This window comes from Oncorhynchus keta, chromosome 22 (genome assembly GCF_023373465.1).
Source record: "Oncorhynchus keta strain PuntledgeMale-10-30-2019 chromosome 22, Oket_V2, whole genome shotgun sequence".
In the NCBI taxonomy this organism is placed as follows: domain Eukaryota; kingdom Metazoa; phylum Chordata; class Actinopteri; order Salmoniformes; family Salmonidae; genus Oncorhynchus; species Oncorhynchus keta.
This window is the reverse complement of record NC_068442.1, coordinates 20,652,048-20,669,089: the sequence shown is the minus strand read 5'-3', so window position 1 is coordinate 20,669,089 and position 17,042 is coordinate 20,652,048. Positions and strand designations below refer to the sequence as shown.

At 42.0% G+C, this 17,042-nt stretch overlaps 1 protein-coding gene and 1 long non-coding RNA gene across 4 annotated transcripts in view; one reads left to right on the top strand and one right to left on the bottom strand.

Annotated features, from left to right (window-relative positions):
- The window catches only part of LOC118401151 (C-Jun-amino-terminal kinase-interacting protein 2-like), a 47,720-nt gene extending 38,241 nt beyond the window's left edge, over positions 1–9,479 (top strand). For both annotated transcript variants that reach the window (XM_052474863.1, XM_035798423.2), the window contains exons 8-13: positions 304–476; positions 664–773; positions 893–1,015; positions 1,288–1,358; positions 1,470–1,568; positions 3,328–9,479. In XM_052474863.1, coding sequence (XP_052330823.1) covers positions 304–476; positions 664–773; positions 893–1,015; positions 1,288–1,358; positions 1,470–1,568; positions 3,328–3,400 — 649 coding nt within the window. In that variant the 3' untranslated portion in view covers positions 3,401–9,479. The remainder of the gene's footprint in view (positions 1–303; positions 477–663; positions 774–892; positions 1,016–1,287; positions 1,359–1,469; positions 1,569–3,327) is intronic.
- Positions 9,480–12,667: 3,188 nt separating this feature from the next.
- The window catches only part of LOC118401149 (uncharacterized), a 32,196-nt gene continuing 27,821 nt past the window's right edge, over positions 12,668–17,042 (bottom strand). For both annotated transcript variants that reach the window (XR_004829181.2, XR_004829180.2), the window contains exons 3-5: positions 16,733–16,900; positions 15,885–16,461; positions 12,668–15,642 (exon numbers count right to left, since the gene is read on the bottom strand). This is a non-coding gene — a long non-coding RNA (uncharacterized LOC118401149). The remainder of the gene's footprint in view (positions 15,643–15,884; positions 16,462–16,732; positions 16,901–17,042) is intronic.

Genomic DNA, 17,042 nt, shown 5'->3' with positions numbered 1-17,042 from the left:
CTGTGTGTGTGTGTGTGTGTGCACACGGTTTCCCTTTTCCTCAGTAACTGAATCATTCCTCTCTCCCTAACCTTTATAAACCTAAATCATTCAGCACTTCCCCTCCCCTTCCCTTTCACCCCTTCCTACCACCCTCCCTCTTCTCTCCCCTCCTCCCGCTATCCCTAAATGTGTCTCTGCTGTTTCTTCAGCTAACAGCCTCTCCTCGGGGAGTCACCTGATACCCAGACAGATGCTGCTTCCTCCTCACTAAAACCATGTAATGTGTGTGTATCTATACCCTCTGTCTCCTGCCTCCTACAGGTTTATCCCTAGACATGTTGATGAGTTGGAGCTGGATGTGGACGACCCTCTGTATGTCGAGGAGGAGGAGGATGACTACTGGTACAGAGGCTACAACATGCGGACAGGAGAGATGGGGATATTCCCTGCCTTCTATGCCCATGAGGTCATAGGGCAGTTCAAGGAGATAATGGGTGAGTGATAGAGAGACATAAATGTTACGTTCATGTCTGGTAGGAGCACAGTTTTACTGGAAAGTTCCCTTTCTATACAGAGTATGTCATCACTGGAGACACATAACCTGGATGTTAATAAGATAAAATAGACGGTACATAAATGCCTCCTGTCTGATGTCACCTCCTGTGTGTGTACTTCCGGTAGGAGTGAAGAGGAACCCAGCCTGGATGGACAGTTTCAGCGTTCAGTTCCTGGGTTCTGTGGAGGTGCCCTATCACCAAGGCAATGGTATCCTCTGTGCCGCCATGCAGAAGGTAAACAGGAAATGCACCACTCTGGGTTGGGTAAACTAACAGGTCAATGCTAGTGCTCAATAGTCTGAAACAGTGTTCAATTAACAAAGTTGATCTGTATCGAACTCTCTCTTTGTCAGATTGCGATAGCGCGGAAGCGGACGGTCCATGTGAGACCCCCCTCTCTGTGTGAGCTGGAGATTAGTTTACAAGGGGTTAAACTGGTGATGAGCCTGGAGGACGAATATGACACTTTGGATGAGGTGAGAGATATGGGGAGGTGTAAGAGACGAGTGTAAACTGGGACTGTTACGCACGCCTCTATGAAGAGGGGGATTTCAGGAAGCTGCTTGGGGGATTTCAGGAAGCCATCCTGAAACACACACATAACAAACCACAACACAGAAACTGGGGACGTAACAGGGACATATGTTTTTGGCAGAGACTCTTAAGCGACTGTAGTGCAATCAATAGGATGCTGAAACTACGACATAATATGAGCATTTCTCTCTCCCCCCTCCCTTTCTCTCTCCAGTTTGACAGATGTAGTCACTTCTTCCAGATGAAGAACATCTCTTTCTGTGGATGCCACCCCAAAAACAATTGGTATGAAGTTCATGTTGAGGATACATTTCAAAAGACAATAAAACACCAAAGAATAAAGGTAGAACATTCAACTTTATTTGTTTATACTTAACCCCCTCTCTCACTCCTCAGCTACTTTGGCTTCATCACTAAACACCCCATGCTGAACAGGTTCGCCTGCCACGTCTTTGTCTCCCAGGAGTCAATGCGGCGTGTGGCCGAGAGTGTTGGGTGAGTCACACACAGTACTTCAGAGTCTCACTTTCACACACCCATCTCTGCTATAGGACACACTTTGGAGTATGATTCTCAATCCCCTTTAAGCTGTGCTTGTAAACCTAGGCTTGTAGAGCCTCTCCACAGCACTGTTAGTTTTATTGAAGTTGCAGAAAGGCATTGGCTGTACCCCCTTAGTGATGACCCAAAAATATGCATAATCATGTTTGTCTATACTGAACAAAAATATAAACGCAACATGTTAACTGTGTGTCCCATGTTTCATGAGCTGAAATAAAAGATCACATACGCACAAAAGCGTATATTTCTCATATTCTGTGCACAAATGTGTTTATATCCCTGTTTATGAGCATTTCTCCTTTCCCAAGATAATCCATCCACCTGATAGGTGTGGCATATTAAGAAGCTGATTAAACAGCATGGTCATTACACAGGTGCACTTTGTGCTGGGGACAATAAAAAGCCACTCTAAAACGTGCAGTTTTGTCACGTGCAATTGGCATGCTGACTGCAGGAATGTCCACGAGCTGTTGTCAGGGAATTGAATGTTAATTTCTCTACCATAAGCCACCTCCAACATTGTTTTCGAGAATTTGGCAGTACTCCCAACCGGCTTCACAAACGCAGACCATGTGTAACCACCCCAGCCCAGGACCTCCACTTCCGGCTTCTTCACCTGCGGGTTCATCTGAGACTATCAGCTGATGAAACTGAGTATTTCTGTCTGTGATAAAGCCCTTTAGTGGGGAAAAACTCATTCTTATTGGCTGGACCAGTCATGTAAAGTCCATAGATTAGATTAGGGTTTAATGAATTTATTTAAATGGACTGATTTCCTTAAATGAACTGTAACTCAGTAAAATCATTGAAATTGTTGCATGTTGCATTGTATGTTTGTGTTCAGTATACATTAACGAACACATTCCTCTGAACTGTAAATTATTTGCGTAATTTGTTTTTTACAGTTAGGATTACTTACATGTGTTTCCATCCTAGTATTTTTGCCAGCCATCTTCTTGAAGCAACTTTAGACCCTTGGGTTGCAGTTTTGGGAGTTTTGACAACTACGCGAAAGGAAGTCTGCATGTCAATTTACTTAGTGTGGAGGGCCAACTAGAATACTGAAAAGGCACTACCCTTCATTCAGCGTTGAATTGGAAGACCCCTCTGACTCGATGTGGCTTGTGGGATAGTGCAAAACAGAGAGGCAGGGCTAGGGGGGTGTATTAGGGTTGAGCCTAACAATGCTTTATCTCCCAATCTCTGTCATTACTGCTTATATGACATACTGTGGTCTGAATAAGAATGTTGGAAACCATAGACTACTATACCTATAGTATCAAGCCCTTTAGTTCAGCTGGCATGCTGGAGAGGAGAAGAAAAGTCATTACAAAGTATTGAGTCATTCTCTCAGCCAGAGACAGAGAAAGACAGAGAGAGGGAGTGTGTGTGAGCTGGGGTTTATAATGTCTGAATCAGGCAAATTGGGTTTGAATTATTAAAGATGGCCATGGTTCAAGGTCGACACAGCAAAGCAGAGGGCAGAGCAGGACAGTATGGGCTGGGGAGTCAGGGTTAATGGACAGAAAGGCTTCAGACATTAATTAATGGTATGGGTAAATGTTTACTAAGCTGATGCTCATCTTGGGCTAGAACCATGATGTGAGTCTGGCTGAGACATTATTGCAGGGTGATTTGATTGTAGACATCTGTTTGTTAAGCTAAGGCCTCTGTTCTCTGTCTTGCTCTCTAGACGGGCTTTCCAGGAGTATTACCAGGAGCACCTGGAGTACGCTTGCCCCACCGAAGACATCTACCTGGAGTAAAGCAGGCAGGATGTAGGAAGTGTTGCCATGACAACCATGTCCTCTTCTTCCTGCTGCTGCTTGTGTAGGTTCATCAATCTCACCACCAGGGGGTACTGGTGGCTCTTCTTTCCATTGTAAAATACCCCATATATACAGTATCCCTCTAAAACTGGAATGTTAATTTCCGTTCTACAGTATGCGACGTGTTTTATTCATTTATTGACTTATTTATTTATTAATTTGTTTATACGTTTATTTTCCATCTTCTAGATGGATTGCCTGTTTCTTTTTCTATGATACGGTTCTAGGAATAAGTCTTGGTACCGTATTTGAGATATTATGTATCCTCCTCGGTTTAAAAAACAATAACAACAATGAAATTCCTACTACTGCTATTTCACATGTTCCAATGCATGGCTAGGAGGGTAATGCACACACAATCACACACAGAAAATTAGGACACACAAATACTGCAAAAATCAAGAGGACAATGAAGCATATTATTTGGTCAGGTGAGGTTTGGTGTAAATATGTTTTTGTTCAAAGATAGAAGAAGAGAGAGTACATTGATGTGATTGGTCCGAGCTAACACCTGTATCGTGTACAAGAAAGTGTGATCTGTAAATATACACATTAGGAACACCTATGTATAGGCAGTAGAGAAATACAGATGACTCATACAAACTATGAAAGTAGCATCCACAACCAATAATCAAACAAGAGGAAGTGAAGAAAGGAAAAATAAAGAAATAGAAAGGAAGAGAGGGATGATCTTTTAGCCCAGTGTTTACCAGGAACAATTGGTGGGACTTGGACCTATTTCAGAGAGCTTATCCTTTCACTGGTTGTGTTATGTGGCTTATGCCTGGTTCCAGTTCTCTTCTCTAGTTCCTTCCCCAGCTTTGAAGTCCACCATTTTTTTATTCATAGTTTGAAAATGTACTGGCGTCAGATCTGAAAGGACCGAGCAGGTGTAAGCGACGTGGTGATGGCCACAGTTAGCCCTTCAATTGAGCTAAATGGAGTTGCCATCATATTTATTACACCTATCCAGATCATTTGACATCTGTGGGTGTGAACACTGAGCAGGAGCTAGGGGAAGGGACTAGGAGCTAAAATGGAATGAAGCCTCAGTTTTGCAATGGAGGCTCTTCATCATATTGGTCATTTTGACATTGAAAGGGTTCTGACTTATGTTGATGATGTTGACCTGATAGTAAGCCCAGTCCACCATGGTCCATAACTGTCTCAGTAGTCATCTGTCATTGGACAACAGCTCCTCTGATCAAATCTCCAAACACAGCAGTGGCAGGAAGAGGTTGCTATGGAAACGGGGCGATAACTGTCAGTGCTTTGGGAACAGAGAGAAAGAATTTTAAAAATAATTTAAAAAGAGAATCATTCAGCTTCTGGACTTCTAATGATGCAAATACAGTATTACAGAAACAATCCAATGTTATATTCCTTTCCATCTGGTCCAACTGTGAAGTGTCCTAATGTACATGTACAGAGATAATCAGTCTGAATATCAGGTTGAGGACAGTTGAAGGTCCTCTTCAGGAGAAGCCATAATCCCACGGTTCTGACTGTTCAACACTACTCCCTCACAGGAAGCACTGTTGTACAGGTGGGTGTCCGTCCCTGTTTGAGTTGAGTCCACTGAGAATAAGGCCAGATTGGCCTTGGTTGACTGTCCATAAGGCGACAAGGAAAGTAAAGTCATGACATCGATAATGCTGACTAAGAAAGTAGTGGTGCCTTCTGTGTCGTCCTACCTTCTCTTTGAGGTGGATCAAGTCAAAATGAGGATAGACAGTTTAAGCATTTAAGTTTTCAAGATATTAGACTTTCAAGATGTCACCGGCCACCATCATGATGATGCAAAATGCTAATAATTTATGGAAAAATACAAAAAGATAGTTTTTGAGAGGAGTTCCCCTTTAAGTTAGAAAAAAGGTTTGATATTGAAGTGCCACCATAGAAAAACCGGTAGTTTCTTGGATATAATAGGCTTGCTTTGGTCCGACCAACAGTTTTAGAAGTTGATTTTACAATGTCTAATGGCTCATATTCTGCCTGATAAATGTCCTGAGAAGTTGACATTTCCACATGTACTCCTTGATTTCACTCTTATCATAGGTAATATACAGTACATCGTTTGCGTACTTATAATAGGACATTTGACTTTCTACAGTTGTCTTTTCCAGTTCACATAGCATACTGTAGCCTACAGTATAACATCTAAACAGATGAAGGGAGTAGAGAGGTGGCCAACACAGAATGAATTGAAACAGGTGTCATACTGCAATCCCCAATATCAGGTTGAGTGTAGAAGACGAGGGATGCTCGTCTACTGCTTTTATTCTTCAAGTATCAAACGGCAAGAAGAAGATCTTGTAGAGGAGAGCATTGTTGAGCCGCTGGTGATGAGGAGTCATGGGACCTCCATGGTGACCAGTTTATTATTTGTGAGAGTGGTGTCAGTAGGAGGGTAGAGGGTATAATCTAAATGTGTATCGCTGTCGGTTAGATCCTGTAAATACTATAGAGAGTCAACAAGATAGTGCTGTGTCCTTTACGTTAAGGATGTTATTGAAATGGAATATGTCAAATAAAAGGAGACATATTAAAAAAAGAACCATGAAAACCACAATGGAAAGAGAGAACATTGTACATTTCCTTTTATTATTTGTTTTAATTTGAGGGTGTTGCGTTTCCATACACATCACTGTCTCTACATCAAACCACTATGTTTTGTGAACCACTAAGTTCTTGCTAACTCAGACATTCACCCCACAGACAGGCTTCAGCAGCACTGCTTTTAGGCAAATCTGTGACATTGTCATTAGGGGACACACGTAAAGTGTCACCTTGCTGATATCCAATGCCACACCCACTCAAGTGTTGGCCAATCCGCTGATAGAGCATAGTAGTAAAGATTAACCAATTAAAATAGCTTTCAGAGTCTGCTTTCACACGGGAACTAGAGGTGGGACCAAGTCACTATTATTCAAGTCACTGCAAATCTCAAGTCACAAGGTTCAAATAGAGTCCCAAGTAGAACGGGTTGAGTCTTGAGTCAAGTCCTAGTCTTGCATTCCAAGAGCGAGTCGAGTCGCAAGTTTTTTTGTGTGTCTCAAATCAAGTAAAAAAAATATAAAATATACAGGCAAAGGCTTGTTTAACTACAAATCTTTGTCCATTTTCTTTAGGCTACCAGACAGCCCTTTTCATTATTTTGTCAACATCACATTTTGATTATGTAATAATTTATTTTACCAAATTCCAAATGCAAGTCTTATAAATAAATTATACATTTCAAGCAATTTTGACATACCAAAACACCAGTAGGCCTATGCTAGAAATTGTTGCTTGATGCCCCATTGCTGATGAGCTTGCAAAGTAAACGGTTCATATTCTTGATCATCAGCAACAAACAAAAAAGAGATGTATATTCATTTATGACAATCCTATGTCCCTACAATTTGACGTTTGCGCTGCACACGATCCTATAGCTGTTCAGCAAATCAGCAATATGTTTGCCAGCTCAGTGGTTTTCTAACTGTTTGACCCGCAACCCCCAAAAAGGAATGGTTCAAAGTTCGAGACCCCCACGCAAAGGTGAGCACAATCGCTGCTCAAATTTAGCCTATCATTACGTCCAAAAAACGATGATGCATTTTCAAAACGAAAGATACACAAATAAACATAAGTCAACCCTTTTACACCTGCATTTTGAGCTTAAAGTCATTCATGTTAGCTATCGATATCAACTAGGAATATCATGTCACAGTGACCACGTTTACATGCACACCAATATCCCGTTATTATTCAGGATACTCAAGTATTCTGTTTTTGAGATGGTGCATATAAACATCATATCCCACTTACTATAACCCAAAAAAGCTTTTGTCCCGGTTATGAGAAATCCAGATAAAATGCCTGGGATATGCTGATTTTAGACGGGATGTAAACAACGTATACCCTTTACTGTTGTTTTTCGCTGTCTGCGCAGGCTCAGTTGCACATATGTTGTGTTGTGCAGTCCATGGGGTTCTGCGATGACTTCAGTTTAGCTTGGGTGCATATGTCTGCTTGCATTATAGTGTCAAAGATAACACATTACCCTGGCATTTGTATTTTCTCGAGATGCTGAAATAAATAAATAATATTTATCCATTCCTGTTCCAATGACGAAATTAACATTTGTTGTATAATTTTACTGCAATAAATGCGTAATTCTGAAGTAGTTCATATTTTATAATGCTATATGTTGTGGGTATAATTTGTGGAACGTTCCACTTCCAACATGAATCTGTTCCAAAACTTCGTGAAGTACAACCATGCCAACAAACAACGCATACAAAGTAGCATGATCAATTCACCTAGCTATCTAGTAGCTAAATAGGCATCAACTCACCACATAGATTATTCTTAATGTTTGTCCATTGGCTACCAGATCAAGGATAGACATTCTTCTGAATAAACGTGGTGAGTGAAAAACTTAACCAAACTGCCAACAACCTACCCGGTATCTTATTCTGCCACTATAGAACTTTGAATGCGTTGTTTGTTGAAAACCTTGTTATTTACAAAGTTGGAAGGTTCCACAAATTATACTCACCCCGCTACATGTGAGAGGTAATATGCCTACAGTCCGTGTCCATATTTCAGTTACTATCCCATTTAGCCCATATTAATTTAAATGAGGAATATTCTGTTTATTCACGTGTACTCGTGAGCGGGATATCAGAGGTGCATGTAAACAATTTAGCCGAATAAGATTTTAAGCGGGATATGAGCTCCTATCCGGACTACTGTGCGCATGTAAACGTGGTCATTGTCACTTCGCTGGAGTCCAGAGCAAGCAGGATCAAATGGCCTACCTGTATGCAGCAGAGGCTGCGGGATCGGATGGAAAGCATGACCTGTCTTTTTCTTCCTCACAAATAAGCAATTAATTCGCCAGAATATGCTACATCTTCATCCCATAAGTATTGAAGGTAGTGTGATGTTACCACTGAGCTGTATAATTATAACCCACCCAAACTAAGCCATATCTGAAATTTGAAAATTATAAATTAAATCACCATTGCTAAACGGTACTCCATATGGATCATATTAATGTAGGCAGGCTACTCTGTTGTTACCAGGCAACATAGGAGAAAATTAAACGAGTGCTTTTTGGTCACTATTTGGATGTGTGCGACCGCCTTTGCGCACCAATGCTGATGACTGGACATTGGTCAACAGTCAAGACCCGCAGCTTTTTGGTTCTGAAGCACAGATATGTTTTAAAAAGAATTGTTCAATGCCCTAGGCCCATGTTAATGACCAGATCGAATAAGCAGTTGTATAAATATACAATACAAATGGTAGGCTATATATTATATTAAAATATGTATAAAAATATATATATATTTTGCCCATTCAGTTTCAACTCCCTAAAACCTTCTCACTATTTTAGCTCACCCAGTGTTGGGTGACTTTGTTGGTCCAATCATAGGTCCATGTGTGCGTTTCACTAGCCAATATGTTGTTGTTTTTTGCAAGTGCGATACTGTCTCTGGCTCTCCACGGAGACAAAATGTTCCAAAACCTGGTCAGATAATCAAGGGATTTTATTTTCTATCAGGCTGAGTCATCAAATTTGTGAATTGAGTCAGTCGTGTGACTCGAGTCCAACACCTCTGACGGGAACCTATCGCATCTTGACAATGTAGCCCATGGCTGTGAGCTCCAGATGTGTGCCATCTCTTAACTGTACCAGTTTGTTTTGTGTATTTTTTCTGTCTTGTAACAGCTTAATTAATTGAAGTCCTTTGAACTTCCCTGATAGCTAAAGTACACCAACCAACCACCAAGTATCCCCTAGTCATGTATAGCAGCTCAGACATCCAGTTAACAGTTAATCTACTTTTTAAAAAATCCATAAACAATATTATTCACTGTATAACTAGAGCATCAGTATGTGACAAAAACACATTCATCTATCTTGTATCATTAGGGGGACTTGTCAAAATGTAAAATAAAAACAAAGAAAAACACTGCCTTGTCATGGGTTTGATCTTATGAATAAACTATATGCTTGATGTCAGGATGCATCTGACTGTCTCTTTCTTGTGGTTGTGTGTCTGTGCTGCTGGATCACAATTTCTATGAATCATCTGTCTAAAGTGCATTTTATAGAGTAAAATCCCAACCCCAGTAATAAACTGGTTGGTTTGAGCTCTGAATGCTGATTGTCTTACAGCTGTGGTATATCAGACCGTATACCACAGGTATGACAACATTTATTTTTACTGCTCTAATTACATTGGTAACCAGTTTATAATAGCAATAAGGCACCTCTGGGTTTTGTGGTGGCCAAAATACAATGGATAAGGGCTGTATCTAGGCACTAATAACAGCCCTTCACTGTCCCTAAGAACAGCCCTTAGCTGTGGTATATTGGCCATACTATATACCACACACCCTCAGGTCTTATTGCTTAAATATGCCACTGTAATTCAAATGTCAACATTAATGCATGATTTAGGTCCAAGTTACAATATTTTTTCTGTTTGTGTGTGTGCATTCGTGCAAGTAGAAACATGACCTGACAAGAAAACCCCATCGTACAGCACACGTGACTGCTTTCCTGAAAAACGTCACACATCCGCGTTGTCGTTCTGCTGTGCTGTTTGTCGTTGTTGTACTTTTAATAACCATTTAATCAAAACTCTGCATTTAACACAATTACCAACTTCTTAGTTTTTTCCTCGCTCAACTTTTGTCATTCAACTTTTTACCCCTGGAAACTTTAGTACCTGAATACCAACAACTGAGCCAGGCTACCAAGAGCTCAACTCATATAACACTCTCTATAGAACTACTAAAGGAAAGTCCTTATTTCCAGTGTGTGAGTGTGACTCCAATTGTTGGCCAGTACATGCTGTAATTGTATGTTTTGTATCCCACTCGACTACAGACACTGGGGACATGCCCAACACAGCTCTGCAAACATTAACACGCAGCCGGGCCGGTGCGGTGCGTAGCAAGGAACGAGCTGCCACTGACAACCGACCCAGTCATCACCCATCTCCCTGCGCTTCTCTCTCGCTCTCCACATTCAACAAGAGACAGATTACAACACAGTTGTGTGTGGGGGGGGCTGGTTGGGGCATCCGTGGCCATGGAGGGAGCATCTAAGTTCCCGGCGGCACCAGGTAATGTTTGTTCCCTTGGAGTGTCAACGTTCAGCAGTGAAAACTCCTTTGGATCGGCTGGGGACTGCCATGCTAGTAAGTGTTTGATCTTGACCTTGAATATGTGGACATCTATAAGTACCTAGGTGTCTGGCTGGACTGCAAACTCTCCTTCCAGACTCACATCAAACATCTCCAATCGAAAATCAAATCAAGAGTCGGCTTTCTATTCCGCAACAAAGCCTCCTTCACTCACGCCGCCAAGCTTACCCTAGTAAAACTGACTATCCTACCGATCCTCGACTTCGGCGATGTCATCTACAAAATGGCTTCCAACTCTCTACTCAGCAAACTGGATGCAGTCTATCACAGTGCCATCCGTTTTGTCACTAAAGCACCTTATACCACCCACCACTGCGACTTGTATGCTCTAGTCGGCTGGCCCTCACTACATATTCGTCGCCAGACCCACTGGCTCCAGGTCATCTACAAGTCCATGCTAGGTAAAGCTCCGTTCACTGGTCACGATGGCAACACCCATCCGTAGCACGCGCTCCAGCAGGTGTATCTCACTGATCATCCCTAAAGCCAACACCTCATTTGGCCGCCTTTCGTTCCAGTACTCTGCTGCCTGTGACTGGAACGAACTGCAAAAATCGCTGAAGTTGGAGACTTTTATCTCCCTCACCAACTTCAAACATCAGCTATCCGAGCAGCTAACCGATCGCTGCAGCTGTACATAGTCTATTGGTAAATAGCCCACCCATTTTCACCTACCTCATTCCCATACTGTTTTTATACTGTTTTTTATTTATTTACTTTTCTGCTCTTTTGCACACCAATATCTCTACCTGTACATGACCATCTGATCATTTATCACTCCAGTGTTAATCTGCAAAATTGTATTATTCGCCTACCTTCTCATGCCTTTTGCACACAATGTATATAGACTGCCCATTTTTTTTCTACTGTGTTATTGACTTGTTAATTGTTTACTCCATGTGTAACTCTGTGTTGTCTGTTCACACTGCTATGCTTTATCTTGGCCAGGTCGCAGTTGCAAATGAGAACTTGTTCTCAACTAGCCTACCTGGTTAAATAAAGGTGAAATAAAAATAAAAAATCTCCAAGATGTTTGGAGTTGTCACGGGGAAAGGTCCAATGGATACCTTCATTTGTGAAAAATGTTTTGAACTTGATGCAGCTAAAGAAAGGATTATTACTCTTCATGAAGAAATTACAAATTTGACCAAGCACCTTGAACTGAATAAGGATTCCATGAGACTATCAAATGCTTCCTATCAAAACATTTGAGAGGATGATAATGGGACCTTCCTCGAATCTGATCAATTTCTGCCACTGTACCCCTCTACTAGCTTGAACCAGAAAATGTCTTCTCGTTGTTCGACTCCAGGTGAGCGTAAATGGATGCGTGTTGGAACCAGAAAGAACGAGAAGATTCGTTCTCGGCACGCCTGCCTTCTTCCCGCGTCTGGACTGAATACTTTCAAAATAGCTTTGAGCCCCTGTACCAGCTGTTTTCTGCCGGGTACTTGGGTGTTCCCTCCGTGACTGTGGATGTCCCTCCAGCTACCTCTCCCTGTCCTAGTCAATCAACTGCCTGGGCACAGCCTGGACCACCATGGCCCCCCTCCATTGGGCTGTGCTCTCTGGATCAGAGCTCTGTCCGTTTGGCTGTTGTGGCCTACAGGCAGCCGGCGTCTCAGGAGTCCCCTTCTCATGTGAGTTCTGGCCTCGCAATCAGCTTCAAGACACGGCAGAGGCTGGATCATTCCGGCTATTGTGATAAGGAGTTCGATGGTGAGGCATATATCTGTACCGGGGGCAAAGACTGTGTTTTCCTGGGGTAGTCAGTCACCAGGGGCTGATACTGTCATGGTTCATGTGGGGTCGAATGACATTATGAAGGGCAGCTCAGAACAGCTGAAGATTGATTTTAAAGAACTGATTGGGTCATTACTTGACACCAACAAGCACCCCTTAATATCTGGCCCTCTGCCCTCCATATATCGTGGCTTTGGACGGTTCAGCATACTTTTATCCCTCCATAACTGTCTACGAGACTTGCAGCTCTGTGGGTGTAACATTTATTGACAGTTATTTGGGTTCCTGGATCCATTCACAACATTATAAGGCTGCGTTGAGACAATGACTTATCAATGACCCAATCCCAGCTCATTTAATCCCTACCATTGTGTCGCTGAGTTGTCATAATACTTCAGCAAATGTACATTATCCCAGGTGTGTTGGAAGACACAATGTAAGTAACCTAATTTATGTCCCTCTTACTGCCCTGAATGCCTCTGCTGATCCCACAGCTATTGTGTGCAGTAATCATATGACTATGAACCAGAGTTATGCTGTTAGCACTGAGGTGGTGTGCCCAAGAAAGAAGTCCATTGCAGCTCATCCTGCACTAACATAAACAACCTGAGCATGTCTACCTCTGCTAAGCTTCCCAGTAAAGCAATAAAAACATACAAGCATCCCAGAAAAGTGTTAAAAATAGCCCACATTAGCATATGTAGCTTAAGAAACAAGGTTCATGAAATCAATAATTTGCTAGTAACAGATGACATTCATATTCTGACAATCTCTGAAACTCACTTAGTACCTTTGATGATACATTGGTAGCAATCCATGTTTATAATATCTACAGAAAAGACAGGAATGCCAAAGGTGGAGGTGTGGCTGGAACATAGGAAGAAACCTAGAGGGGATCCAGTCTATGAGGGGTGGCCAGCCCTCTACTGGCTGTGCCGGGTGGAGATTATAACAGAACATGGCCAAGATGTCCAAATGTTCATAAATGACCAGCAGGGTCAAATAATAATAATCACAGTGATTGTAGAGGGTGCGATAGGTCAGCATCTCAAGGAGTAAATGTCAGTTGGCTTTTCATAGCCGATCATTCAGAGTATCTCTACCGCTCTTGCTGTCTCTGGAGAGTTGAAAACAGCAGGCCTGGGACAAGGTAGCACTTCAGGTGAACGGGTCAGGGTTCCATAGCTGCAGGCAGAACAGTTGAAACAGGAGCAGCAGCACGAACAGATGGACTGGGGACAGCAAGGAGTCATCAGGCCAGGTAGTCTTGAGGCATGGTCTTAGGGCTCAGGTCCTCCGAGAGAAAGAAAGAGAGAGCGAGAGAAAAATAAAAAGAGAGAATTAGAGAGAGCACACTTAAATTCACACAGGACACCGGATAAGACAGGAGAAATACTCCAGATATAACAGACTGACCCTAGCACCGAGCTGTCTGTTTGAACTACTGGCACACAGCCCGGACACCCATGCATACCCCACAAGACATGCCACCAGAGGTCTCTTCACCGTCCCCAAGTCCAGAACAGACTAAGGGAGGCGCACAGTACTACATAGAGCCATAACTACATGGAACTCTATTCCACATCAAGTAACTCATGCAAGCAGTAAAATTTGATTTATAAAACAGATAGAAATACACCTTATGGAACCGTGGGGACTGTGAAGCAACACAGACAGAGGCACAGACACATGCATACAAACACACAATAACATACAGTGGTTCTTCCTGTAAAATTAGCTTCATACTGCAGCACACCTTACGAGCTGCTGCGGAATTCTGAAAAATCAATTTCCTTAGATTTTCCATTCACTCTCTGACTGTACAATTTGTTTACATGAAGTTGTTCCTCATGAAAAAGTAATATAGTATAGTTAAATAGCATTAATACTAGTATTCACTGTAGTGTTTTCACAGACTTTACTGTAGTATTCACTGCAGTGTTTTGTGGACTTTAGTGAATACTGTAGTATTTCCTTTAGTATACTGTAGTATTGACAGTTAACTTCAGTATTAAATACTGTAGTAAAATAACTGTAGTATATACTATAGTAATTCATGTAGTGTTTTTGCGGACTGTACTTTACTGCATTATTTACTGTACTGTTTTTGCAGACTACTATACTATAGTGTTTACTATAGTGTTTTTGTGAATTGTACAATACTATAGTATTTACTGTAGTGTTTTTGCAGACATTAGTGTAGTACTTATAATAGTGTTTTTGTTTTATCATCTTTGAGATATAAGTGGAGGTTGTGCTCTCTTATATAACCTGTAGGGATCACAATATATGGTCTTTACTTGGCATGTAGGTTTCTCACTTATGGGGGAGGGGAATGTAAATACTGCAGTATTTACTATAATATTCTACAACATTCTATAGTAAGTACTACACAAGATTGAGAGATACTATAGTGTGTAGTATAGTATCCTACAGTATACTATCGTTTACTATAGAATTATATAGTAAGTACTGCAGTATTCTATAGTAAACTGTAGTATTTTTCATGTGGGTCTAGTTAGTAGAGAGAGGTTTAAATTTGGCTACCACTCCTCTCTGGGTGTAAGAGGTTACATTCGCCCTCACTATAAAAGTGTATTAATACAATCCTGTATTTAAAAAGAATACACACAATGTATTTTTGGTCTGTATTTCTTGAAACTAGCCAATACAGTAGTCTTTAGGTGTTGTTGTCACTGAATTGCAGGGTTTGTCCACATGATGGTGCCATCATCCATAGAATTAGAATGTGTAGATAAGACACTTGTGGAACTGGATGTACCATTTCTAAGTGCTCCTTCCCACATACAGTAGTTTCTCAAATGGCTTAAAGAACAGTCTGTCCACAATTTCAGAGATTCATTTTGGGGCTACTTCATCCACAGTAGTAGAGGTACTAGAACTAGTCTTACAAAAGGTATAGTACAAGTAGCGCTGTAGGTTTGAGGGTGCATCAGCCACACTGTCAGCAGAAAGGTTTGGGGATGCAGTGCAGGGAGCGGCAGGGCTCTAGATTTTCCCGATCTGGCTCTCCACAAGCTCTGTGGAGGCTTCGAACTGGTCCTTGACCATCCCTATCCTCTGCAGCAGGGCCTGCAAGTCAGGGTGTCCCAGGAGGGACAGGGGGTAGTTCTCACTGGGGTCAGACCAGGTCAAACAGCAAGGGAGGATCATGGGGCTTCAGGAAGGAGATGTGACAGTCCTGGTCTGGGGTGGTCTCACTGTGGCCTGCACATGGGAGACAGATAACCAGGGAAGGTGGGTCAGAAACAGAGATTTTAGATTTAGGCCAGGTTCCATTTCAGCATCTAGCTGGCCCCTTTGCCTTACTGTTTAGACATTTCCTGTTTTTAAAAGGCTAATTACAAAAGAGCACAGGAACACAAACAGGAACTTTGGAGTACCCTATTCTGAAGTGTGACTCTCTCACACACAGACATGCATGCACAAACACACATACACACACTTACCACGTGTAGAAGTGGGCTCTGTATTTGCCCAGCCTGAGAGCGAACAGGCTATACTTCTCACTGGGGTCTGTAGGGTAGAACATCATGTCCTCCCTCAGGAAGATATTGGAAAGTTTAGGAAAACATCACAGATAATCATCAAACAATCTTGTAAGTATGATCGTTTGTAGTTATTCTGTTCAGATTCATCACTCTCTCCCTTCTAATGAGTCCTACACAGCTTGTGTTGTAGGTGGAAACAGGTAATAGCTCCAACCATTCAAAATCTATAACCAAATTTGTAGGAAGAAAACTATTTCAAGAAGCGCTAGAAACTGCTTTTACCGCTCTGTTTGTCCAAGCCGCTAATAAGGTTACTCACATAACCACAGTTCTATAAACTAAGCGGCGCATTCAGCTGATTGAGGAAAACAACAACAAAAATTATTGCCACGAGCCACCAATTAAGTCGAACAGAGACACACAATGACTATGCCTGGTTTAAGAACACATTATGCAATGTACTCATCTTCTCTTCTTCAGCCCAAACGGCATTGAGCTAAACTCTTGAGTGTGAATAATGTCTCATAGGTGACTCCTGGAAAAGGTAGTTCAAATTAAATGAAGTTCCAAATCTAGTTTAAATGTGAGGGGGGTGGACATACACATCAACTCAGGCCTGGATGAGGAAAACGAGGTTCACCAAAGGTAAAATGGGAAAGGCTCTTAGTCCTTTCACATTTGTTTTAAAACCAGTAGTAAACCCAGGAACACACATGGTATGACACTAAACTATTACATAATATCCGTACACGCTACTAGTAAACTACACTGACACACCATCTCACACACAGTGACATAGCTCCTACCCGTTATCAGCAGTGAACAGTATGAGTGTTGGTGAGGACTCCAGTCTGTTCCAGAGCTGACAGCAGGTTCCCTAATGTAGAGTCAAACTCCAGTAGAGCATCACCAAAAGGACCCCTATGAGACCACCCTGCCGCTGCTAGGCCTGCATAATGGGGGTAGTGGGTGTGCTGGAGGGATGACAGGAAAGAGGGGGAAAGACAGAGTCTGTTCACCTGGAAAATTGTTGGAGGTACACACAGTACCTTTGAACTTTAAGTGATTGTTAGCTTCTCACATGGGAGAGGTAGTGGAGAAAGAAGAGATGCTTAC